The 27,884-nt window shown below is 40.7% G+C and overlaps 1 protein-coding gene across 3 annotated transcripts in view; it reads left to right on the top strand.

Annotated features, from left to right (window-relative positions):
- rpap1 (RNA polymerase II associated protein 1) overlaps positions 1 to 25,516 on the top strand; it is a 47,877-nt gene extending 22,361 nt beyond the window's left edge. For all 3 annotated transcript variants that reach the window (XM_063007766.1, XM_063007765.1, XM_063007767.1), the window contains 10 exons: positions 103 to 273; positions 361 to 556; positions 3,692 to 3,801; positions 5,986 to 6,175; positions 7,560 to 7,706; positions 8,851 to 8,993; positions 14,761 to 15,529; positions 20,804 to 20,980; positions 25,130 to 25,186; positions 25,274 to 25,516. In XM_063007766.1, the coding sequence (XP_062863836.1) occupies positions 103 to 273; positions 361 to 556; positions 3,692 to 3,801; positions 5,986 to 6,175; positions 7,560 to 7,706; positions 8,851 to 8,993; positions 14,761 to 15,529; positions 20,804 to 20,980; positions 25,130 to 25,186; positions 25,274 to 25,414 (2,101 nt within the window). In that variant the 3' untranslated portion in view covers positions 25,415 to 25,516. The remainder of the gene's footprint in view (positions 1 to 102; positions 274 to 360; positions 557 to 3,691; positions 3,802 to 5,985; positions 6,176 to 7,559; positions 7,707 to 8,850; positions 8,994 to 14,760; positions 15,530 to 20,803; positions 20,981 to 25,129; positions 25,187 to 25,273) is intronic.
- The last annotated feature ends 2,368 nt before the right edge of the window (positions 25,517 to 27,884 follow it).

The raw sequence follows: 27,884 nt of genomic DNA, 5'->3' as shown, positions 1-27,884 counted from the left end.
GAATCACAAAAGTTTTCTTTCTGGCATACTGTTGCAACTCTTCAGTTAGGTAATAAACTTATCGATCTAACTCTCAATCTCTCTTTCTCTGTCTGTATTCAGAGACCTGTACCCAGTGCTGGTGAAGACACTGCAGGCTGCACATAAACCCCACTCTGTTTCTGAAATTCTGCTAAACTTGGAGCTCCACAGAATACAGGCCCTGTTGGTTCTGCTCACTCAGGTCACACAAACTGCCGGCTGCCACCAGGAGTTACAGAGCACTATGCTCAGGTGAGCGATCTCAGGAGAGGGCGAAACTTACAATTTATATACACACACAAGAACCAAACCCGATTTGAATTGAATTTCTCTTCACAGCTCTCAGGGTGCAGAGTGTCGTCCTCCACCTCCAGTCACATGGAGTCATGTGACAGGCCTGCAACCCACTCTGATTGGCTTACTGAAAGGCTGTGTGAGAGAACTGGATGACCTGAGTCAAAGGCCGAGCGCCCTGTGCCTGCTGCCGTCTTACCTGATCTACACTGGAGCATATTACTCTCAGCTTAAAGTGCAAGTAAGCATTTTATCAGAAACAGATCACACGAACACACAAATGTTTATCATGCACATCAACACTGTCAACACTGCTTTTATTGCAGGATATAAAAAATTGCAAAAGATATGTATTTCTGCACATGTGCTTTTTATTTCAACTTTTAAAGTTTGTCATTTGTACAAATGATAGCAGCAATTGTACACTGAAGTGTGTGTTGGGAGGCCTTGGAACTCTGCAAATGTGCAAACAAAATAAAAGGAAAGAATAGAGATGATAACATGGGGGATTGGGTAATAAAAATAGAAGAAAAATATTTTTTACCGATATCCAGGAGTGTCTGGTGATCATACTGAATAATTGAGTATGATTGGTTAACTAAAAGACTTTAGATTAAAACAGTTAACATAAATTAAAACAGTAAACATAAAACGTAGAGTTTACCCGGAGCTCTCACAGCACAGCCATCTTACGGCTCACCAAAACAAAGTGTTTAAATATACTGTATATATTTTTTTATTTCCAATTTTCATCCCAATCCACCTAATTTCCCTAGTGCATTATGCTTCCTCTCTACTGATGTTGACCTCCACTCTGACTGAGGAGAGCTGTGACTAACACACGTCCCCTCCGACACGTGTGCAGTAGTCGACTGCATCTTTTCACCTGCACAAGGCGAGTATGTGGATCAGCTTTGTGTACTGAGAGACACACCCTGATCACATTACCCTTCATCTTTGTGCAGGTGCCATCAATCAGCCAGCAGCGGTCCTAATTGCATCAGTTATGAGGTCCCCTCCGGCACCCCCCTTGAACAACAACTAATCATTGTTTGTGTAGGTGCCCAGCCTGCCGGATGAACTGACGAGTTTGAAATGTCAGCTCTGGTGTGATTTAAATACCGTGCTTGCCCTCATAGCCAGATTTAGACGTGGGCAAATAGGTAGCTTTCTTCTCCCTGTTTGCAAAAGGTACCATATTCAACTTTTTATTGTATGTTTTTTTCCAAATTACAGTAGTTCACAGCTAAGCTTTTTTAAGTTCATGAAAACAACCTTACATTCGTTTAACCTTATAAATACAGTATGTATGTTGATAATGCCACATCATAACTGTGTGGTAAATTTTAAAGACCACATTTCCAATAAAATCAGACTGACAGGACTAGAACCAGACTGGTTTACGTTACTGACCTTTCTTTTAGAAGCCATGTTGCACATACACTGATCAGCCATAACATTAAAACCACCTCCTTGTTTCTACACTCACTGTCCATTTTATCAGCTCCACTTACTATATAGAAGCACTTTGTAGTTCTACAATTACTGACTGTAGTCCATCTGTTTCTCTGCATACTATTTTTAGCCTGCTTTCACTTTACTTTAATGGTCAGGACCCCCACAGGACCACCACAGAGCAAGTATTATTTAGGTGGTGGATCATTCTCAGCACTGCAGTGATACATACATGGTGGTGGTGTGTTAGTGTGTGTTGTGCTGGTATGAGTGGATCAGACACAGCAGCGCTGCTGGAGTTTTTAAATACCGTGTCCAATTACTGTCCACTCTATTAGACTCTCCTACCTGGTTGGTCCACCTTGTAGATGTAAAGTCAGAGACGATCACTCATCTATTGCTGCTGTTTGAGTTGGTCATCTTCTAGAACTTCATCAGTGGTCACAGGACGCGGGTTGGTTGTTTTTGGTTGGTGGACTATTGTCAGTCCAGCAGTGACAGTGAGGTGTTTAAAAACTCCAGCAGCGCTGCTGTTTCTGATCCACTCATGCCAGCACAACACACATTAACACACCACCACCATGTCAGTGTCACTGCAGTACTGAAAATTACCCACCACCCAAATAATACCTACTCTGTATTGGTCCTGAGAGAGTCCTGACCATTGAAGTCCTGACCACAGTCAGTAATTGTGGAACTACAAAGTGCTTCTATATGGTAATTGGAGCGGATAAATTGACAATGTGTGTAGAAACAAGGAGGTGGTTTTAATGTTATGGCTGATTGGTGTACTTTTACATCATTTACTTGATGGATTGAAATGCCTGACTGAAGATGGCACTACAATGCAACAGACACCACAAGTTCATTTATATTGAACATTTCATACACAGGAGGATTAATTCGGTTTTCAAGTAAAAGAGCAGATCAACAGACAGTTGAATAAGTTCATTTAAAATCTAACAGATAAAAATTAAATCAAACAGCATAACGTGTGTAAAAGCTAAAATAGTGGCTTGAACCTAACTAACAGCTTGAGTGAATAGGTAGGTTTACTTTTCAGACACGGTAAGATTCTCTGACGGTTGGTTCAGTCTAAAAGCAACTTTTATAGATAATTAACTATTACCTTGTACAAGCCCAATTAGTTGTACATAGACAGGTAATACATTTAGCAGACATTTCATCACTTTAGTATAAATAGACACTGTTCAAGAACCATTCAGCTGAAATTGCTGTTAGAATCCAAAAAAGAGTCACGATCACTTTTTGCTTTGAATTTATTGAATTTAAGTGCCAGGTTTGCTAGATTAGGAGAGTCTTCTGTCATTGAAGACACTTGTTTGGACAGCCAGGGGATGTTTATTCCACTAAGTGCAAGTGTTTTAATGCATGTTGTTGTTGACTTCAGAGACAGGTATAATTAATGCATTCAGGTAAGTGAGGGCTTGTCCATTTATGATTTATTTATTATTATATGTCCCTTTTTCCCCGTCTAGTCTTTTGCAAAAAAAACCCAGTTATATTTCATCTACTGCTGCATACCCCTGTTCTGACCAAGGAAGGCTGTAACAAACAAACACCTTCTTACTAACGTGCCAAAGCCAATTGTTTCTTTTCACCTGCGCAAAGCGGTATCAGATACAGAGAATCATGCACTGCTGTCTATTATTCACCATCTCTGGGCAGGCGACATTGACCAGCCAGCAGAGGCTGCAATTATAGCAGCAGTGAGAAATCCCTTCCAGTTGAGATTAATACTTGAGAGCCCATTTTTGACTTTTTACATTAAAAGCAGATTTTTTTTTTTCAATACAATACATAAATAATCTCTACTTGGAATATAAAAGAACATGTGCTAGTTTTATGAGGTCTTGTTTGGACACAGTGATCTGATCTGTGCTGCTGTTTGCTTTGACAGGACTCGTTCCAGCCTGTGCAGTGTCTTGAGGAAATAGAAGCCCTGACCACAGATGTACTTCTCCCTCTTATTTCACATCAGGTCATGCACAGCATGATGGAAGGCCTCAGGTTAGGTGATGTTTTTACATCGTAATTGAATTCAGATCGAAAGCAATTTGTAAAGTTTTGTCAGCCTCCAGCTTTTTGTAAAAAAATATTCGTGGATATTTCATATATTTCATATTTACATGTATGCAGTTAGTGGAGGGTTAAGGACCATACTTAAGGTCCCAGAAGGTGCATATTTCTTAACTTTATGATTACCAGCCCAGTCTCTTAACTACTGAGTCACCATTGCCCATTAATATCTTAAAAGAGGGTGGCACAGCTAACACACCAGCACACTACTGTGGGGTGTTTGAACTTGCAAGGGCGAATCTCAGTGGAGTCGCTGACCTGGCCGGGCATCCACACAAACAATATTTGCCATGTTTGAGGGAGGGCAGGGGAGGGCAGGGTCTCTTTTTTTTTTTTTTTTTTGTCACTGCGAATTGATCTTCAGGACTTTTAGGACACTAAACAACTGTATTTCACATACTAACAACTTTCATTAACTGACAGCTTGACTGAATAGGTAGGTTTATTTTTCAGACACTGCTAAAATTTTCTGACAGTTGGTTCAGTCTAAAAGCAACTTTTAGGTATAATTAACAATTAGCTGGTCCAAACCGATTTAGCTGTACATAGACAAGTGATACGCTTAGCAGAACTACTCTGCTAAAATGCTGTTAGGAAGCACAATCACTTTTTGCTATGAATTTATTGAATTTAAGTGTCAGGTAGTTTGCTAGATTAGGAGAGTCTTCTGTCATTGAAGGTACAGTCCTAATGCATCTCCTGAGGGCTTAAGAGTACAAGGGCCAGAAAAGGTATAATTAATGCATCCGGGTAGGTGGGGGCTGGTCCATTTTTTTCATTTTATTTCTTCATTTGCCCCTTTTTTCCCAATCTAGTGTTTTGCAATTACCCAGTTGTATTTCCTTTACTTGGGTCAGGGGTGCACAACTTCTTTATACCAAGGGCCGATTTCACATAAACACCTAAACCAGAGGGCCACAAATTTCATTTTTACAGATCTGTCCACATGAATTTGTAATACAGTTAGGGCTGGGTGATATTGAAAAAAAAAATCTTGATTATTTTCAAATGTATTATTGATTCTCGATTGTGATTTTTTTTGTTTTTGTATAATACAATCGAAAATTTTTAATTTAAAAGACTGCAGAAGTGCAAAAATAGTAACAGCACCACTTATAATTATCCTTTCAAGGAACTCAAACTTTATAACAATAACAATATGATAATAATTAACAATAATTTAAACAAAATAGACATCTTAATTAGCTATATTCTTTATATAAAAAGCTCACAAACAACTCACTTTAAATAATGTGCAGCATAAGAAAAGTGCAAAACCACAAATAGTTCTTTACAGGTCAGCCAATCCTGATCGCGCTCACCGTCTCCGGAGTTTTGATTCAGTTCAGCTGTGTTCAGTTCCATGCGCGCATCTTATTTAAACTCTTCTGTTTGTGTGTCTCGTTGTAAAGTTTTGCTGATCGTGTTTGCGTCCTTATTTGTGAATCTAACGATTACCGTGTATGATCCTTGTTGTCTTCCGTTTGCTGCCTGTCTGTTTATCCTCTGGTTTTGGATTTTGTACACTGTTTTTGCCCTTTTAATATTAAACTTTCCTTGATTTATATTCCGCGAGCGTTTCTGCCTCGTGACATGTTGGTATTTTTATTAAAATATAAAGTATGTAAACAATCGCGATTGTCACATTTCTAACATCGGGTGAAAACGTTCATTCAAATTACAAAATACAGTTACATAAAATCAGGTACTTACAAGCAATGTCTTGGTCAGTGGGAGATATTGATGAAATTAATGTGGTCGCAAGCACACCAGACATGAGAAAATACTTGTATTTCCATTCAGGGTTAAATTTCATACGCTCGAGATCCACTTTTCTTTTTTTACTCATACTTGGTTTGGACAAACACATGGTACCGCGGAACTAACTTGTATTTACATAATTTACCTTTCAGTCGTAATTTCATGGAATTACCCGGTGAATTTAAAGTGACAGCATCATTTATTTAAAAATGCATCAGCACTTCATTTGGCGGGCTGGATCGAGAGTTTTGCCGGGCCGTGTCTGGCCCGCGGCCCGTATGTTGTGCACCCCTGACTTGGGTGGATGTATTATTGCTGTACCTGACTGAAACTGTTTGTTGACATTTCTTGCAGGTCAAGCTCTGTAATATGTAAACCTTTATTAGGAGCTTTGGGTTTGGACATTCCCAGTCTGCCATGTTTGGGCTGCTCCAGGATTAAGACTACCAGCCTGGTGGGATCAGACTCACCTCTCGCTCTGTCTACTGCTCTGTTTTATCTACTGGATGTCATCACCACTATCCATCGAGGCCTCACCAAAAATGTAGGTTTGTTATGAAAAGGCAAATTCAGTGTAATAAGCAAATTTAAGACATTTCATGCAAATTTAAGACATTGCAGCAGTAATGCAATTCAGTTTTCTCTTCCTGAAAGAAGGTATGTTACAGTATGGAAATACTAAATTACAAAGAATATGTAGCAGGATTCGAATACAAAAACACACTTTATATTAAACTTTCAACTGGAAAACAAAATGGACTGGATGCTCAGTAACAGAAACAAAATGCAGACTCCACTTTTTATACACACTCACCAAACTCTTAATTAGGACATCTGTTTGGAACATAAATTCATTGCCTATTGTATGAGCTACACCTATCATATCGATGCACTGTGTGGGTGTACAATTACTGACTGTGGTTTGTCTGTTGTTATGTAAACTGTGTCACCACCTCAACCCATTCCATTCATGGTAAGGGACTCCCAATGACCAGATTATGAGCTTTTATATACTGTATGTATAAAGTATGTATAAATTACATTGATGGAAATGGATTTTGTACACCATTGTTAACAGGTTTATAAAACCAAAATTTTAAATAAACATGCCTTTGTGCACAAACTAAGGTCCATAAAGACATGGTGTGGAGACGCCAGTGGCCTGTATAGAGCTCTGACCTCACTTTTTCGGATGAATTGGAACGTCTACTGTGAACCAGGCCTTCTCAACTTACATCAGTGCCTGATCTCACATGCTGTTTTGGTCAGATGTTTACATACCTTTAACAATATTGTGTATGCCCTACTAAGTAATATTTTTGAATAATAGCTACACCACTTGATAATAATTTAGCAGTTTGGGAGGTAGCAGCAAGAAGGTCCTGGGTTCAATTCCCAGGTGAAGGTGGATTCCAGGTCCTTTCTGGGTGGAATTTGTATGTTCTCCCTGTCTCTGCATGGGTTTCCTCTGGGAGCTCCGGTTTCCTAATACAGTCCAAAGACATGCAAGTGAGGTGAATTGGAGGCACAAAATTGTCCATGACTTAACATTAAAAACAAGATTCATCATCAGTTTTTAATGTTAACAGTCAACAAAATATTACTTAGACTAAACTTGACTAAACTGAGCAGCGAAGTTGATGCCTGGTCCACTCCAATTTAGACATAAAAATTTACACAAGACTTGGATTTTTGACCCCAAATTTGGATTGACTTTTCCAAACACCTAGCGACCCGTTTCTTGACTGAAACTTTGATATGATCACTACAGCACTATTTACTTACTTATTTACATATTGTCAGGTAACTTTATGTGCTATTTAGGACGTGATGTGTGTTGCCTTATATCTAAATAACCAAGAACAGTAAAGCTCTATTTCTATTTGTCTGTTTTCACTAATAACAGATCTGTTTCTCTTTAATGGCAGTTTGGCGCGCTCATAACCACAGACTCTGTGCTGACGTACCTGCAATCATGTGTTGGTGCGATGCCCTCTGTGTCTCATGCCAGTGCCTGGCTTTTGCGCCATGAGCACAACCTTCTCTATCTGATCCTCAGGCTGGCTCACCGACTGGTACTGCACACATACAATGCTTACACATTTAAGAAAATAGTAGGAGTAATTTTAGGGATGACACTTTATGCTTATGTAGTTTTATCCATTACAGAAACAAAGGTTTTTAAAGCAGTGCAATCTGAGGGCTCAAAGGTGCTGTGCCTTCAGAATATAAATCCTGAAATTCATAGTTTACTAGCAATCATGCATTGAGAAATGCTGTTCGTAAAGCTTTCATGTCCTCTGGTATCAGAAGAGTCTTAGCTGTTTTTTGTTTTTTTTAACCAGGCTTGTCCCTTCTCGGTCCACTGTCAGTGGGTACCCACCACAGCTGCACAAACTTCTTGCTTAGAGGCTGCTTAATATTTTAACCCAGTGGTGTGGCCATAATGGTCCTAATCAAAGTCGCTTTTTGCTGCCCATATCGGCTACATATTAACATGTGTACTACAAGTTACGGGCGGCACGGTGGCTAAGTGGGTAGCACTGTCGCCTCACAGCAAGAAGGCCCTGGGTTCAATCCCCAGGTGGGGCGGTCCGGGTCCTTTCTGTGTGGAGTTTGCATCTTCTCCCCGTGTCCGTGTGGGTTTCCTCCGGGTGCTCCGGTTTCCTCCCACAGTCCAAAGACATGCAAGTGAGGTGAATTGGAGACACTAAATTGTCCATGACTGTGTTCGATATAACCTTGTAAACTGATTAACCTTGTGTAATGAGTAACTACCGTTCCTGTCATGAATGTAACCAAAGTGTAAAAACATGACGTTAAAATCCTAATAAACAAACAACTACAAGTTACTGTCATCAGCCCAACATTTAATATGTCCCTGACATGCACAACTATTATGATATAAACATTGGCATGCACATTTTGGGGTGGTTCTAATGTCCTCATGTAAGTAGTTTAAGCACCCTACAATGATTCTTGTGAGTTGGGTCTCCTTCATGATACAGACAATGACATTAGTCCAGTTTTCTTTGGTCCTTTCTTAGTAACGATTTTAGGCAAAGGTAATTGAGTTTCTGTCAAAAATATCAATAAAATGATTTTTGTTTGAACAAATTAGCCAAACATTGTAGCTTCTGTTTCATTTAAATCTATGTTGTACTGTATGTTCTCATAGGATAATAATTGGAAATGTTTTTATGGCTAAAATGTGTTTAGGTTCCTATTGAAGCAGAGGTAAATAAACACGCTTCCCTGTTTCATCAAGTGGCCTTGGCTCTGCTGTCCTGGCTGTTTCCTGGAAGTGAATACCTGGCTCATGAAATTGTCTCAACCATGATCTTCAGCTATGATCTGTTTCCGTGAGTGTTTCAGTGCCTGACTGTATTTAACCCATATTTCTGACAGTTTCTGAAGTTTAGAGCTATAGCTTTATATTAAAAGGGATTAAGGATGCACATTTTGCAGTTATCTTTAAATCCACAGTTGAACATAATTACTGTAATAATTACTTTTTATATTAGTAGAGCCTTAATCTGAATAAAAAACACGAGCTCTTCTAGGCAGACATGCCAGTAATGTATAATTGTGATCGGCTCGGCTGTAGATAGAATGTATTTATTTGTCATATACACCGATTAGGCATAACATTATGACCACCTCCTTGTTTCTACACTCACTGTCCATTTTATCAGCTCCACTTACCATATAGAAGCACTTTGTAGTTCTACAATTACTGACTGTAGTCCATCTGTTTCTCTACATACTTTTTTAGCCTGCTTTCACCCTGTTCTTCAATGGTCAGGACCCTCACAGGACCACTACAGAGTAGATATGATTGGGTGGTGGATCATTCTCAGCACTGCAGTGAAATTGACATGGTGGTGGTGTGTTAGTGTGTGTTGTGCTGGTATGAGTGGATAAGACACAGCAGCTTTTTAAACACCTCACTGTCACTACTGGACTGAGAATAGTCCACCAACCAAAAATATCCAGCCAACAGTGCCCTGTGGGCAGCGTCCTGTGACCACTGATGAAGGTCTAGAAGATGACCAACTCAAACAGCAGCAATAAATGAGCAATCATCTCTGACTCTGGTCCATCTACAAGGTGGACCAACTAGGTACGAGTGTCTAATAGAGTGGACAGTGAGTGGACTCGATATTTAAAACTCCAGCAGTGCTGCTGTGTCTGATCCACTCATACCAGCACAACACACACTAAAACAAGGTGTGTAAGGTAAGTGGAGCTGATAAAATGGACAGTGAGTGTAGAAACCAGGAGGTGGTTTTAATGTTATGGCTGATCGGTGTATACATATACAGGTGTACAGTACAACTTGTTTGGAAGCTGGGGTCAAAGTGCAGGGTCAGTCATTGTATGGCGCCCCTGGAGCAGAGAGGGTTTAAGGGCCTTGCTCAAGAGACCAACAGTGGCTGCATGGTAGAGCTGGGATTCAAACTCTTAACCTCTTAGTTGATAGCCCAAAGCCCTACCCACTAGGCTACCACTGTCCCAAGATAAATCCAATTCATGAAATTGTTTTTTGAAAATGCAGTTTTTAGCGTGGGGTATTTCAGGAATTTGGAACTTCTAACATTTTTTTTTATTTTTTTCATTTTTATCAACTTTATCCTGGTTAGGGTCTCATTTTCTCAATTACAGATTCACCACTTTAAAGCCTGGCTTCCAATCTACGCTCACACCACATTAAACGGGTCAAATCATGTCACAGTCGTGCTGGAACAGAAAAGCACATGATTATACTTAAACACAGCTATTAGAAGGAGTGTCCACATACTTTTGTTCATACAGTGTATGTTGCGGAAAGCTTTTAAAGGTGGACTATGGGCTTAAGTTTACAAGGCACTTACTGAACAAATGATTCTGCATTTTGATGATTCTAAATGGTATTGCTTTAGCCTGAGCTTGGATGTGAGATTGGAGAATGTCCAGCATGTAGTTTAACGAAATGAATGTACTTGAGTTTTTTTTTTATCTTGGCAGCATCTGGTTTGACTTGGTGCTGTTGTTTATTTGTGCTGATGCCTGTACCTAGTAAATGCTGCAGAGGGAACCATCATCTGGGTTTGATCATACTTTTCCCTTTAAGTTCTCTCTAGCTGGGCTGTCTGCTTTTAATCGTCCTCAGTCTGCAGCCAGACGTTGGGGCAGACTTTGCTTTTGAGCTGATGGCTTTGATCTGAACCACCTTGTGCCCTAAGTTTTAATGGTCCCCTGAGTTTACAGCCCAGTTCTTTGTTTTAGGTGTTATTCAGGCTTTGAAGAACCAATCTTTTAGGCTACTTTTACACCTAATGTGTAAAATGTGCCATGAGGCACAAGTACTGCCCTAGGTCAACTGTGCTTGTGCCAAGTCTTCCCTAGAGGGCAGCAAATAGTTCAGTCTGAGTGCTGTAGATTTTTAACCAGCTGCCTGGTCCCTTCAGGACACATCAGCACTTAATATATAAAGTGGCCAAAAGTTTGAGGATGCCCCTATTTTTATTGAGTTCAGGTGTTTCTATACAATTAATTATATGCTTTTAACATTGTGGAAGTTTGTAGAATACCTCTTCCAGCACATTTACATTTTCAGCATTTAGCAGAGACACTTATCCAGAGCAACTTACAAAAGTGCTTCCATAGTGAATGTTACCTTATTCTAGTTTAAGTCGACAGCAGTCAAAAAATATGAATCTGATAAAAACCCTGTTAGAACAATTTTTTTTACTATTATTGCAAGAAATAAATGAGAGCATTAGTAAGTACATGTCAGGTTAAAAGCTTAGTAAAGATGTGGGTTTATAATCGTCTTTTGAAGATAGCGAGAGACGAGGGAAGCTCGTTCTACCACTCGGGTGCAAGTACAGAGAAAGAGCCTTGATGCTTGTCTTCCTCGAGTCCTGGGTGGAGGATCAAGTCGAGCGAGACTAGTGGCTCAGAGGTTGTGTGGTACAAAGCGGGGTTTTATTAGATCTCGAAAGTAACTTGGGGCTGGTCCATTTTTGACTTTGTAGTTGAGCATCAATGTTTTAAACTGAATGCTTGTAGCTACATTCCTGTAGCCAGTAAAGAGAACACAGCAGTGGGGTGATGTGGCAGTGTTTAGGTTGGTTAAAAACCAGGCGAGAAGCTGCATTTTGGATGAGTTGGACATAGGAGCACCTGCCAGAAGGGAATTGCAGGAGTCTGACCAAGTGATTACAAGTGACAGGACAAGAATCTGAGTGGCTTTTATGGAGAGAAATGGACGAATCTTCTTGATGTTGTCTTCCAGCATGACTGTGCCCCTGTATTCAAAGTCTATAATGACCAGGGTTTGTCCAGTTTGTTGTGAAGAAACTCCTGTGCCCTGACCCTACTGGAAATATTTAGAATAAACTGGAATGCTGATTGCAAGCATTGTTTCTTTTACTTTATCGGAAGATTTAATCTACACTATATTGCCAAAAGTATTCACTCACCCATCCAAATAAATGAATTCAGGTGTTCCAATCACTTCCATGGCCACAGGTGTATAAAACCAAGCACCTAGGCTTGCAGACTGCTTCTACAAACATTAGTGAAAGAATGGCTTGCTCTCAGGAGCTTAGTGAATTTCAGCATGGTACCGTGATGCCACCTGTGCAACAAGTCCAGGCGTGAAATTTCCTCACTACTAAATACTCTACAGTCAACTGTCAGTGCTCTTATAAAAAAGTGGAAGTGATTGGGAACGACAGCAACTCAGCCATGAAGTGGTAGGCCACGTAAAATGACAGAGCGGGTCAGCGGAACTAAGGCGCATAGTGCGCAGAGGTTGCCATCTTTCTGTAGAGTCAGTCGCTACAGACCTCCAAACTTCATGTGACCTTCATATTAGCTCAAGAACAGTGTGTAGAGAGCATAATGGAATGGGTTTCCATGGCCGAGCAGCTGCATCCAAGCCTTACATCACCAACCGCAATGCAAAGCGTCGGGTGCAGTGGTGTAAAGCACGCCGCCACTGGATTCTAGAGCAGTGGAGACGTGTTCTCTGGAGTGACGAATCACGCTTCTCCGTCTGGCAATCCGATGGACGAGTCTGGGTTTGGTGGTTGCCAGGGGAACGGTACTTGTCTGATTGCGTTGTGCCATGTGTAAAGTTTGGTGGAGGGGGGATTATGGTGTGGGGTTGTTCTTCAGGAGTTGGGCTTGGCCCCTTAGTTCCAGTGAAAGGAACTCTTAATGCTTCAGCATACCAAGAGATTTTGGACAATTTCATGCTCCCAACTTTGTGGGAACAGTTTGGGGATGGCCCCTTACTGTTCCAACATGACTGCGCACCAGTGCACAAAGCAAGGTTCATAAAGACACAGATGAGCTAGTTTGGTGTGGCCTGCACAGAGTCCTGAACTCAACCTGATAGAACACCTTTGGGTTGAATTAGAGCGGAGACTGAGAGCCAGGCCTTCTCGTCCAACATCAGTGTCTGACCTCACAAATGCGCTTCTGGAAGAATGGTCAAAAATTCCCATAAACACACTCCTAAACCTTGTGAAAAACCTTCCCAGAAGAGTTGAAGCTGTTATAGCTGCAAAGGGTGGGCCGACATCATATTAAACCCTATGGATTTAGAATGGGATGTCACTCAAGTTCATATGCATGTAAAGACAGATGAGCAAATACTTTTGGCAATATAGTGTATTTTCACATTAATTTAAAAAAAGATGGCTTAATTGGAATTTGCTTTTATACCATTATGTGTTTATCCAATTCTTCTCAATATTTTTAGCATATGGGTGTCATCTTGAGGTCATGCATCATTACGGGTAAGGGGACCTGGGCCTGAACTTTGCTGTATGTGAAGAGGTTTGCATGTTTTTCCTGTGACCATGTTTCATTTGGGTTCTTTGGTTACCTCATGAAAACATGCAGTCTGTGAACTGGCTGTTCCAAATTGGGTCTGTGTGGAAGTGAATTTAAGTCTAAAGGATCTGAGTGGTTAGGCCGGTTCTGGGCGCCGGGCCAAAACATATGGTTTTGTCATTTTGTTGTGAATGTTTCCTGAGTAAGTTCATTAATGCACTAATAAAGTGAAATAGCTAAAATGACTTTAGACTTTGTTATGCATATCATCTAAAATGTAGCATGCATTTTAACATTTTAGTATATTAAAATGTGTAAATATTATTCACATTATAATAAATCTAAATAAGTTTAATAAGTTTAATGGATTAGAATTCAATCCCATTTCATCCAGCCCTTTGTATACGAAGATTTTTTAGTGCTGGCATACACCGATCAGCCATAACATTAAAACCACCTCCTTGTTTCTACACTCACTGTCCATTTTATCAGCTCCACTTACCATATAGAAGCACTTTGTAGTTCCACAATTACTAACTGTAGTTCATCTATTTCTCTACATATGTTTTTAACCTGCTTTCACCCTGTTCCTCAGTGGTCAGGACCCCCCACAGCAGGTATTATTTAGGCTGTGAATGATTCTCAGCAGTGCAGTGACAATGACATGGTGGTGGTGTGTTAGTGTGTGTTGTGCTGGTATGAGTGGATCAGACACAGCAGAGTTTTTAAATACTGTGTCCACTCACTTGTCCACTGTGTTAGACACTCCTACCTAGTTGGTCCACCTTGTAGATGTAAAGTCATCTATTGCAGCTGTTTGAGTTGGTCATCTTCTAGACCTTTATCAGTGGTCACAGGACGCTGCCCACAGGGCGCTGTTGGCTGGATACTTTTGTTTGGTTGACTATTCTGTCCAGCAGGGACAGTGAGGTGTTTAAAAACTCCATCAGCGCTGCTGTGTCTTATCCACTCATACCAGCACAACACACACTAACACACCACCACCATGTCAGTGTCACTGCAGTGCTGAGAATGATCCACCACCTAAATAATACCTACTCTTTAGTGGTCCTGGAGAAGTCCTGACCATTGAAGAACAGCATGAAAGGGGGCTAACAAAGCATGCAGAGAAACATATGGACTACAGTCAGTAATTGTAGAACTACAAAGTGCTCCTATATGGTAAGTGGAGCTGATAAAATGGACAGTGAGTGTAGAAACAAGGAGGTGGTTTTAATGTTGTGGCTGATTGGTGTATGTTGATATTTAAATTGCTCAGACTGAGCTTTTTTGTTGCAGAGAGGCTAGCAGTGGAGGTCCAGAAGCAGCTGCCCTTGCAGATCTCCAGCTCCAAGAGGCATCCACCTCTCTACCTGGGGCTGGTGCCCTCCTCCGTGACTCACTCGCTCAGCTTCCCTCTATCCGTGCCTGCTACCTTACCCAGTTTGCCAACCTGGAGCCTTCTGTGCTCTCCTCTCGTGAGCGCTATCTCGGCCGCTGTCCTTGGATCTCTTCTCAGCTACTCCCTGAGCTCTCCGGCCCCTCGCTGCCCTCTGATTGGCCCTTTTTGCCTCTTGTCAGTTTGTATGAGCGAGTAGGAGTGTCTCAGGGGGGTGGTCTACGGACCAAAGCGCTTCCTGTCGGCACTGTGCAGTCCCTCACAAACTGTCTGCAGTTGCTTTTTATCCTTGACAGCTTTAGGGAGCGGGCACTAGAGTCAGTGCCACCTGTGGCAAAGCTGGCACGTCTGAGCTGCATCTTTTTGTGCTCCAGTGATCTTTTCCTGGAGAAACCAGTAAAGGAGCTGATGTGGGTGCTTCTGCGTAGCCTGACGAGGCCAAAACATTTGGAGGCACTGAACCTCAACTTGGCGCCACCGGGTTTAGCCTCCTTCCATGATTTTTACACGGCCCTGCTGACTCAATACGAGGCCGTTTCATTTGGTGACACACTCTTCGGCTGCTTCATCCTCCTGCCACTGCAGAGGCGCTACAATGTCAGCATGAGGCTGGCGGTGTTTGGCGAGCATGTTGCAACACTGCGCTCACTTGGGGTCATGCTAGAGCAGGTGAGGAGTGACTTGCAGGTCTTTTAAGACACAAACGAACACACACTAGCTACATTGTGATCTGTTCTAAAAAATTGGTCCAGCCAACCTTTATTATCCTAATTAATATCACAACTTTTCCACTTTAACCAAGTCTTAACACTAGTCCTGAGGTCGTAAACTAATGTAACTTATTCAAGTTCCTGTTATATAACTACCCAGTTTTTGGGGGAAATTATATAATGAATTAGCAGTCAGTGAATTTTAATTATTACTTCATACATTTTAAAATATGGTAATTTTAAAGAACATTTTCTACATTCTTTCCAGTCTATTTTAATTACTCTTCCACTGGCTGTATTAGAAATGATTATGTCTGGTCTATAGTGCTCTATGTATGTTGTACAAGACTTTATTATAATTACACCAGTGCTCATTTTGTTCTGTAGCTAAATTACAGATGCTTTTGTGTGTGTGAACACATTATGCTATTGTGTCTTAATCATTGTCCCCCATTAATTTTGTATAATATCTTCTTTCTTTTTAGATTTGAAGTAGTTAGACAAAATACATTAATTGAGTGTAAAATGGATGTGTTTATACACCGATGAGGCATAACATTATGACCACCTTTCTAATATTGTGTTGGTCCCCCTTTTGCTGACAAAACAGCCCTAACCCGTCGAGGCATGGACTCCCTTTCTGGCACAAGGATGTTAGCAGCAGATCCTTTAACTCCTGTAAGTTGTGAGGTGGGGTCTCCATAGATCGGACTTGTTTGTCCAGCACATCCCACAGATGCTCGACTTTATTGAGATCTGGGGAATTTGGAGGCCAAGTCAACACCTCAAACTCGTTGTTGTGCTCCTCAAACCATTCCTGAAGCAGGGCGCATTATCCTGCTGAAAGAGGCCACAGCAAGGAATACCGTTTCAATGAAAGGTGGTCTGCAACAATGCTTAGGTAGGTGGTATGTATCAAAGTAACATCCACATGGGTGGCAGGACCCAAGGTTTCCCAGCAGAACATTGCCCAAAGCATCACACTGCTTCTACCGGCTTGCCTTCTTCCCATAGCGCATCCTGGTGCCATGTGTTCCCCAGGTAAGCGACGCACACGCACCCGGCCATCCATGTGATGTAAAAGAAAACGTGATTCATCAGAACAGGCCACCATCTTCCATGTCCAGTTCAGATGCTCACGTGCCCATTGTTGGTGCTTTCGGTGTTGGACAGGGGTCAGCATGGGCACCCTGACTGGTCTGCGGCTATGCAACCCCATACGCAACAAACTGTGATGCAGTGTATTCTGACACCTTTCTATCAGAACCAGCATTAACTTCTTAAGCAATTTGAGCTACAGTAGCTCGTGTGTTGGATCGAACCACACAGGCCAGCCTTCACTCCCCACGTGCATCAATGAGCCTTGGCTGCCCATGACTGTGTCGCCAGTTTACCACTGTTCCTTCCTTGGACCACTTTTGATAGATACTGACCACTGCAGGCACACCCCACAAGAGCTGCAGTGTTGGAGATGCTCTGACCCAGTCGTCTAGCCATCACAATTTGGCCATTGTCAAATCCTTATGCTTGCCCATTTTTCCTGCTTCTAACACGTCAACTTTGAGGATAAAATGTTCACTTGCTGTCTAATATATCCCACCCACTAACAGGTGCCGTGATGAAGAGATAATCAGTGTTATTCACTTTACCTGTCAGTGGTCATAATGTTATGCCTGGTCGGTGTATTTACTAGAAGTATATGAAATTACAAAAACAGACTTGGTTAAAGACTTGTTTTCATTTATTGTAGTGCACTGTGTGAGACTTTCCAGAGATATTACATGCCAATTTCCATTTTTTATTAGATAGTTCTTGTCACTCTTATACAATCTGGATAAGGGAAAAAGGAAGTAAAAAGGAAGAAAGTCAAGAACACAAAAAAGATTTATTACCCAGAAGCATGGAAACTAGTCTGTGAAATCCCTAATTTCAAATGTCATAAATCTTTCACAGTAGTTGTAAAGCTAATGCAGGTCAGTGGCCTGCCAAACAGAAATTTCCTGGCTTAACAAAGAAACATCAAAGCTAACCACTATTTCCCAAAATCCTACTCCATCAAACATTAACGTTCAAGCACTCAAAGCCTATCTGAAATGACTCAGGTACCATCAAGCAAAGACCAGAAACAAGTGGAAATCAAATTAGAAATCAAATAGTATTAACCAAAAATACAAACTAAGCCAAAAATAAATCAAGACCTCAGCACAGCATTTCTCTGATAAACAGAAGTAAACCAAGAATCCCATTATCTCAACCCTCATAAATGGACAGCCTATATTCCAATGTCTGGGCCTGAGAGCAAACTACACAGAACTAGAACTACAGATTCTCTCAATAAAGGATTTCACCATGTATAACAACTATGGACCAAATTGAAATAGACCAGCCGGAGGTGTAGCCATCTTAGTTGAATCTTGCATCACACATAGCCACATACCAACTGACAAAACTTATAAGCAATAGGAGTTTACATATTAAGCTTCTCATCAAGAGCCTTCATATTCTGCTTGGTCTGAGTGGCGCATGGATGCCCAAACCCCCATGCAAACTGGACTATGGTGGCAATAACTACAGGGCTGCTACGACAACATACCTCCAACCATTCAATGCATACACCAACAAGGCATCATATTGTCACTGGAAGTGTTTAAAGCCTGTGTGCACATGCAAGCTAACCACCTTTGTAATACAGGAGATTGAAACTAGGATTACACAGTGCAGTATAGCTTAAGGAAAACCAGAACAATCCAGCACATGCATCCTTTTTTTTCTCCGACACACCGCCTCTTATATGAAGCCAAACAGAACCATTTCCAACCATTGGGAATTAAAGTAAACCAAGAATCCCATCATCTCAACCCAACCTATTTTCCAAAGGAACTAGTAAAGTCAGAGGTGATTGTTCATCTATTGCTGCTGTTTGAGTTGGTCATCTTCTAGACCTTCATCAGTGGTCACAGGATGTATATTTTTGGTTGATGGACTATTCTCAGTCCAGCAGTGACAGTGAGGTGTTTAAAAACTCCATCAGCATTGCTGTGTCTTATCCACTCATACCAGCACAACACACACTAACACACCACCACCATGTCAGTGGTTTCAAAATGCACAAGCTACAAATCAATACAAGCACAATTTGGAATAATATCAACCTTGGAAGAAAGAGGCAGCATCAAAAAAGATAGAACTGAGTGGACATACTGTATATAGAAACTCATTCTGTTAATAGACCCTGAAATGACATTAAAACAAATGTTATAGTGACAGCTAAAGAACATTATTACCGTTTTTGTCATAAAATAAACCTAGGGTTGATATGGCATTAATCCATACCACCGTATAGCACTGCTGAGATCTGAGCCAAGATCTCAATGGTGGTGGGCTAGACTAATAGACCCCTGTGTCATGTTTTTAAAAATGTAAAATACATGCAGTTAAATATTAGACCATCCTGACATAGTATAGATGTTACTTAAGCAGAAACCAAAGATAACTGTGATAAGCTTTTAAGATACACTGCATTACTGAGTAAACAGTTCTAAAATTAAAAGAGGCTAATGTACACAACTCTCTCCAGTCCTTTAAATTCCTCTATAATAGATTTTGGGTCAAATAATAAAGAAATGAAATAAGTTTCATGTACAGAATAAGCAATGTGCAAGCTAGTCAGCTGGTCTCTTGCCTACATTTTTGCCAGTAGCGTTTTATGATAACATTGTAACATGGTGAACCTTTGAAAGCGAACCAACAGAGCGGCAAAACGAACAAATGCCACATATAGACATTACTAACATAAAAAGTTGCGGCTCAGGTGGCGCAGCGGTAAAATACGCTAGCACACCAGAGATGGGATTATGAATACATCATATCGAACCTCAGCTCTGCCATCCGGCAACAGCAACGTTTGGCTGTTGTTCACAGGGTGGGACAAGTCGGACCAGGGTTCCTCATAACTGGTGCAATTATGACCTCTGCTGGCTGATTGATGGTGCCTGCGCAGAGTTGGGGAATAATGCTGATCAGGGTGTGGCTCTCCATGCACAAGGCTGATCCGCATATGAACTTGCCTCGTGCAGGTGAAAAGATGCAGTCGGTACTGCACACGTATCAGAAGGGGCGTATGTCAGTTGCGAAGCCCCTCAGTCAGCATTGGAGGGTTGTATCGGTAGAAGTGAAGCGTAACACAATCAGTAATTAGATATGTCAAGATTAGGGGGGGAAATTGGAGAAAAAGACAAAAAAACATAAACTATGTTACAGGTCATGTAGAAAATACATGAAAATATTTAATTGAATCTGGAAATAGCTGCAGACAGTCTGTGAAGGTAATTAGCCATGTTTTTCAATGCAGAATACCTTTGTTTCCTAGTGTGTAAAAAGGGAATTGTTTATACACCCAAGGATTTATTTTAAATATGAGGTTTTTAATTCGTTGTGTTGGGTAATTGACTACAAATTATTTCATTACCTGAAAAAATCAACAGCAACAGGTGGTTAGAGACACAAAAGCATGTTTCTTCTAGTGTAATGTTTTTCTTTTCCTCGCAAACCAGTTAGAAACTTACCCAGTCTGTTATTTTTATTTTGTAATATTTGTTATGATGATAAAATTTTAATAATTAAGATGCAACAAGCATGACATGGGATTTAAATAATTCTTTCTTTCTTTCTGGATGGATGGATGGATGGATGGATGGATGGATGGATGGATGGATACTTGGATACTTTATTAATCCCGAAGAAATTTAAGGCCTCAGTAGCAAGTTACATTAATCAAAAGTTTAAAGTAATAGTACACACTACAGAGATTCACATTATACAAACAAGTATCTGTATAATCACAACAACACTCAGACAACACACTACAACAACAGGACCTGAGGGTACATATGGAGGTATTATTTCGGTTAACATTGTAAGGCTGGTATAGATTGTAAGTAACAGCTGTAAAATATAAATTATAAAGTGAATTATAAAGTGAACCACAGTGCAAATATGCAGATTAATGTACAAAAGGTGCAGATGTGCCTGTCTGTGCATGTGCACACATGAGTGCACACAGATGTGCACACACACATGTGCTCACCCACATACATAGAAAGGTACATGTACATGTGCCACAATGCTGTTATATTCAGTTTTCATAATTCTACTCCCTATTTTGGAACATGCTGTTAACTGGAAAGTGAGTTTATTCTGAAGATGGATAATGGTGTTTTCTTTTCTTATTTAGCTGCCCATAGCTTTGGAGAACTTCACCTCCCCTCCTGAGAACAACCTGCCTCTACTGCAGCTCTATTTCCGTGCTCTGGTAACTGGAGCACTGAGGAGAAACTGGTGTCCTGTGCTGTACGCTGTAGCCGTTGCCCACCTCAACAACTTTATTTTTTCGCAAGATGAAGTGCTGCAGGTATGAGACTATATTGATGAACTGGTTTTGATTCTAACCCAAAGAGAAAGAAAGTTCTAATGTCCCTATAGATGCAGTTCCCTTCACAAATATTGGCACCCCTGGAAAACGTAAACAAATCAGATGTAAAATAATCTTTATTGCTTTTATCCAGAACATAGACAACATACACCGACTAGGCATAACATTATGACCACTGACAGGTGAAGTGAATAACACTGATTATCTCATCATCACGGCACCTCTTAGTGGGTAGGATATATTAGGCAGCAAGTGAACATTTTATCCTTAAAACTGTTGTGTTAGAGACAGGAAAAATGGGCAAGCGTAACAATTTGAGTTTGACAATGGCCAAATTGTGATGGCTAGACGATTGGGTCAGAGCATCTCCAAAACTGCAGCTCTTGTGGGGTGTTCCCGGTCTGCAGTGGTAAACCGGCGACAGGGTCATGGGCGGCCAAGGCTCATTGGTGCCAGATACCACAGCACACCTTCAGGGTTCTAGTGGAGTCCATGCCTGGGTGGTTGGTCATTTCAGTACTGCAGTGATACTGACATGGTGGTGGTGTGTTGGTGTGTGTTGTGCTGGTATGAGTGGATAATACAGCAGCGCTGCTGGAGTTTTTATACACCTTACTGTCACTGCTGGAATGAGAATAGTCCACCAATCAAAAATATATCCAGCCAACAGCGTCCTATGGGCAGCGTCCTGTGACCACTGATGAAGGTCTAGAAGCAATAGATGATCTACAAGGTGGACCAACTAGGTAGGAGTGTCTAATAGAGTGGACAGTAAGTGAACACGGTATTTAAAAACTCCAGCAGTGCTGCTGTGTCTGATTTATTCATACCAGCACAACACACACTAACACACCACCACCATGTCAGTGTCACTGCAGTGCTGAGAATGATCCACCACCCAAATAATACCTATTCTGTGGTGATTCTTGACCATTAAAGAACAGCATGAAAGCAGGCTAACAAAGCATGCAGAGAAACAGATGGACTACAGTCAGTAATTGTATGTAGAACTTCAAAGTGCTTCTATATGGTAAGTGGAGCTGATAAAATGGACAGTGAGTGTAGAAACAAGGAGGTGGTTTTAATGTTATGGCTCATCAGTGTAAATCATAATTACACAAAAATATGTGGACATCTGACCATCAGTTTGTTAGACATCCTGCTTCATTTGTAAGGCTTTCATCAAGATTTTGTATTAGGTTACCTTATACAAGACCTGGCTCACAGTCATTGTTTCCATTTATCCCAGAGGGATTGAGTTGGGTCGATGATAGGGCTCTGTGCAGACTACTGATGTTCCTCTACACCAAACTTGTCATATCTTGTGTTTAGGGCTGGGCAATATATCGAGATTTTATAAAATATCGATATATTTTCATACGCGATATAAGATAAGACAATATCGCTTATATCGATATAGATGTTGCGTTCCAATTAGGTCCGACAGTTCGTCTTTCTCTTCTCCCAGTTTGTCTCTGCACATGTTCACCTGCCCGCCTCTCTCCCTCAGTGAACACAACTCGCCCCTCCCCACCGCCAATTCTTTCTGCCCTCAGAACACATAAGTAAAACTCCCATGATAGCATGGAGACGGTTGAGGAGCTGGTTAGTAAAAAGAATAATAATGGCTCAGTTATTTGGAGATGGTTCGGATTCAGTGGTGGAGAAGTGTCAGATGAGCAGCAGAATAATGTATTCTGTAGAGAATGCCGAAAACAAGTCCAGACAAAAGGTTCCAGCTCCGTGTACCTTTGGTCATTCGTTTTTCACGTAACGAGAACGCTACTTTTAATTTCACACAACCTCAGTGCACAACAACAGAAGAACATTCTGATCTCTTTCCTTCACACTCGCTCCCTGCGCCCTATAGTGCACTTAACATTCTTAAAGGGCCAGACAATATATTTGTAATTCACATTACACGACAGGTGAGAGACGTTAGAAAACAACAAACTTTTTCTTAGAATAGTTCTTTTTTTTTTTTTTTAGGAAAAATAGTTTTTGTGTGAAGCTTCCCCAGCATAAATATTAATAAAAGTGCCTGTAAAAATTTGGAACATGTAGCTTTGTCTCAGAAGTGTCTTTTTGTTATTACCTTATGGGATGAAAAAATATCGAGATATATATCGTATATCGTGGTTCAGCGAAAAAATATCGAGATATTACTTTTGATCCATATCGCCGAGCCCTACTTGTGTTTATAATCCTCTCTTTGTCCGAGGAGTACTGTCATGATGGAACAGGAAATTATGTTGATAATTAATTTTATACAGCTGTTAGCAATGAGTGTGGCTGAAGCACACTGACACTTAGCTTAGTTCCCTGTGTAATATGCAATTTGAAGTGAAATTCAAATTTAAGGTGTGTGTTTAGAGATTTAAAGTTTCATTCACGTAGCATTCAAGTGCCTTACGTTTACTGATTAATTTGTCTGTGAGGCGGCCCTAGCAATCCTACAGCAATTCAGTTACCAATTAGTTAGTTAACATGTCTAAGATGTCGAAGTCGAAAGTAGCCGAAAACACTACTCGGGTAACTGAGTTTGGAAAACTCCCAGGCAAGTCTACCTCGTGTTTATAATCTTTGCTTTGTCCACCGGAGTACTGTCATGATGGAACAGGAAATTATGTAGATAATTAATTTTATACAGCTTTTAGCAATGAGTGTGACTGAAACAGCTGAATTTAGACATTAGCCAGGTTGTCCACACACTTGTGGTCATAAAATTTAGTTTTATTCAGTTTCATGCTGGTGCAATGTACTGTATTTTGGAAAAAATGTTCATTTAAAAATCAAATAACTTGATTATAGGTAAATTTAAGCTAACCGATTTAAAAACAAGCTCTCTGAAAAAAACACAAGATTTTTCTTAATGCATTTTCTCTCCATTTTCCTCCCGGTTAAGTGCACTCAATTTGTCTTCCGCTGCTGAGGGATACTCGATTGCATCCGAGGAGAGCACGTCGCTGTACACTCCTCTTCCGACACGTGCACAGCCCTCCTCTTTTCGCCCCTGCATTCTGCACAGGCATCTCTTCCTAACACAGCGTATGAAAATCCCACCCACACAGTCTGGTCCCCACCCTGCAGATACAGTGGCCAGTTAGTGTCTGCTGCAAGCACTGCCAATTATGCCCGCCAGATGGCACCCAGCCGACCAGTGGCTACGCCGAGTTTCGAACCAAGGAGTTCAGAATCTCGGTGCTGGTGTGCTAGCAGAATATCCTGCAAATAATACATAATATGCCAAATAAAATACGCTAGCACACCAGAGCTGGGATTCTTAGCTCTGCCATCCGGTTGGGCTGGGCTGCTATATGAACAACGTTTGGCTGTTGTTCAACCAGGGAGGGAGCCAGATAGGAACCTCATAACTGATGCAATTACGATCTCTGCTGGCTGATTGATGGTGTCTGCACAGAGTAGAGGAATAATGCGATCAGGATGTGGCTCTCCGTGCACACTCCACATATGATCCACATATGAACTCGCCTCGTGCAGGTGAAAAGATGCAGTCGGCTACTGCGCATGTGTCAGAGGGGGCGTGTCAGTTTGCTCTCCTCAATCGTGGCAGAGGTCAGCACCAGAAGAGAGGAAGCATAACGCAATAAGTAAAAAAAAAATATATATTTTTTTTCTGTTGGAATTGGGCCATGCTCTCTCTTTTTATTCATATGACAGAGGCTTTTACTCAAAGTAATGCATAATCCATAACAACAAGCATCCATTGACATTGCAGCAACATGAATAGCTTTCTTTCCCTACATTATGCAGGTTGAGTTAGCTTGGTAAGAAACGCACTATATGGCCAAATGTAAAATGATTTAATTTAGGTGATGAAGTGCTCATCTTTATGTGACCTTGTACAGTTTGTTATGAATGAAAGCTTACAAAGCAAGTCCAGATGTGAATGACAGATTTTAAACACCCACCAACAAAATGTCTCAATTAAGAAATCACTTGTAGGAAGGTTATAAAGTCAGAAATGATTTAATGTTCTTCACTGGGAATTGAGTCGTCTTTAAACAAGATTATAAATAAGAATCATGAAAAAGTATTACATATTTAATGCAAGATATAACCAGCTGATTGCTGTCTCCACCCTTTTCTTGTGTTCTCTTTCTGTAGGAGGTAGAGGCTGCTCGGCGGAGCATGCTGAGAAAGACTCACTACCTAACAGATGAGGTACAGTCCTGCTGGGATTTCCCACTTCAAGTCTGTGCTCGTGTATCTCTCTATGTTTCGCTGATGCTGTGTTCTATGCCCATCTAGGTGCTGAGGAGCCACATGCTGCTTTTCCGCCTGCCCCAGCAGCACAGTGAATTGGGCTTTAGCACTTACCAGCAGCTGCCTCCAATTCGCGCCCGCAGGCTTCAGAGCATAGTGGGGACAGAGGAAGGAAGTGCAAGATAATGAGAAACTGTCCGAGGCACATAGAAAGCACTAGATTCAGATTTTAAAAACCTACGTGATGATAAAAAGCACAGACAGTAAAATAAAATTTGGTAAATAATACTTACTGGGAATGTATTCTTTCTAAATTAGTTATTATATAGACTTCTAGGGGCAGGGTTAAAGCCTATCAGTGAGAAGCAAAGAGAAGTCAGGCTGAGGTTTGCAAAAGATCATAAGTAAGGCCCTACCTTATTTACGGCCTCAAAGATTGCATCATGGGCCGTGAAATGAGTGTTGTATTTTATTGTAGCTTGAAATTATTTAAATGTATTGTAGCTTGAAATTTATTCTATTATTCAATTCATGAGTGTAATTTAATGACTGCCAGGAAATGTGATTTTTGAACAACGAGGTCTATGAAATTAAGCACGTTTTCCCATGAATTGAATAGGGCCCTAACCATAAGCAATGGTCTGTGAGCACTGGAGTAACATCAGCTTCTCTGATGAGTTCAGTTTTCAGCTTGACCCAACACCTGGTTGTAAGTAAGTAAGTAAACCTTTATTTATATAGCACTTTTTTAAGACAATGCTACAAAGTGCTTCACAATCAATAAGATCAATAAGATATGATCTAATTAAAAAGAAATAAAACACATAAAATACATATAAAACAAGAAAAACAACCCAAATACATCCATGGGTGAACTAAAAACAGACATAAATTATCCAAACAGTGCAGCTTCCTCTAATAAACCATAAGACAGGAAACATCATTTAAAGTCCATTCTCAAAGGCTAGGGTATAAAGATATGTCTTAAGCCTTTTTTTAAAAATCTCCTTTGACCCAGCAAGTCTAATATCCAAGGGCAGGGTATTCCACAACTTAGGAGCAAATGCGTAAAACGCACAGTCCCCCTTCCGTTTCCGCTTTGTCCTAGGGACAACTAAAAGCCCCTGACTGGAGGACCTCAGAGCCCTGGCGCCGGCATACGGAATTAAGAGATCAGAAATATATTCTGGTCCATCACCATGCACCGCCTGGAATGTTAAAACCAAAATTTTAAACTGAACTCTAAAAGCAACAGGCAACCAATGCAACGATGCCAATATGGGAGTAATATGCTCCCGTCTTTTAGTCCTAGTGAGTACTCGGGCAGCTGCATTTTGGACCAATTGCAGCCGTGCCATTTCCCCTTGACTCAAACAAGTGAACAGAGCATTACAGTAATCAAGGCGTGACGATACAAAAGCATGAATAATCTGCTCTGTATCTTGGAAGGAGAGCATTTTTTTGACTTTAGCAATATTTCTCAATTGAAAATAACAAGCCTGTACCAGCTTGGTTATATGCCCTGAGAAATTCAGCTCAGAGTCAAAAATAACACCGAGATTTCTGGGATAAGGATTTGACTGTATAGCCAATAACCCAAGTCCCTTCCTTAAGTTGTCGGCAACATATTGGGGGCCCAGAACCAATACTTCAGTTTTTCCCTCATTCAATTTAAGGAAATTACAGCTCATCCAATCCTTTATTGCATGAATACATTCAGTTAGACTCTTTAATCTACTGAAGTCATTTCTCTTTACAGAAAGATAAAGTTGTGTATCATCAGCATAAAAGTGGTATGAAATATTAAAACGACGTATCAAGTTTCCCAAAGGGAGCATATATAAAGAAAATAAAATGGGGCCAAGGATAGATCCCTGTGGAACCCCACACAGAAGATCAGCACATGAAGACAACCTATCTCCACTAGATACCCTAAATGTTCTATTGGATAAGTATGAGACAAACCAATCTAATGCAGATCCTGATATTCCCACCCACTGATGCAGCCTCTTCATTAAGATAGTATGATCAACCGTTTCAAAGGCTGCACTAATATCCAACAGAACCAAAACAGACACCTCACCAGCATCAGCATTTATTAGAAGATCATTTAAAATTCTCACAAGTGCTGTCTCTGTGCTATGTTTCTGCCTAAAACCTGATTGAAATTTCTCAAATATACTGTTTTTTTCTAGTACTACTAACAGCTGGTTTGCCACCACTTTCTCCAGAATTTTCGAAAAGAAAGGTAACTTTGAGATTGGTCTGTAATTCTCACAATTTGTTGAGTCAAGACCAGGTTTTTTGAGTATAGGCTCCACCGTCGCCAATTTTAAACAATCTGGCACACAGCCTGAACTAAGTGATAAATTCACTATTGATTGAAGATTACTGCCAACAAAATAAAAAACTTTCTTCACAAATGAAGCTGGGAGAATGTCATCAGGAGAGGTTGAGGGATGCAAACAGTGCACAACTTCTTCTAAGTCCTCTAAAGAAATGGGAGAAAACTGATTTAAAATTTCAACCCTTCCACTCGGAGGAACAACTTCATAATCTGTAGAGGGAGGTATTATTATATTACTTTTAAGATCTATGATTTTTTCAACAAAAAACTTTTAAAACAATTCAGGGTCAATCTCAGAAATGGTTGTGT

This window comes from Trichomycterus rosablanca, chromosome 13 (assembly GCF_030014385.1).
Source record: "Trichomycterus rosablanca isolate fTriRos1 chromosome 13, fTriRos1.hap1, whole genome shotgun sequence".
In the NCBI taxonomy this organism is placed as follows: Eukaryota; Metazoa; Chordata; class Actinopteri; order Siluriformes; family Trichomycteridae; genus Trichomycterus; species Trichomycterus rosablanca.
This window is presented reverse-complemented; position numbering and strand designations above follow the sequence as displayed.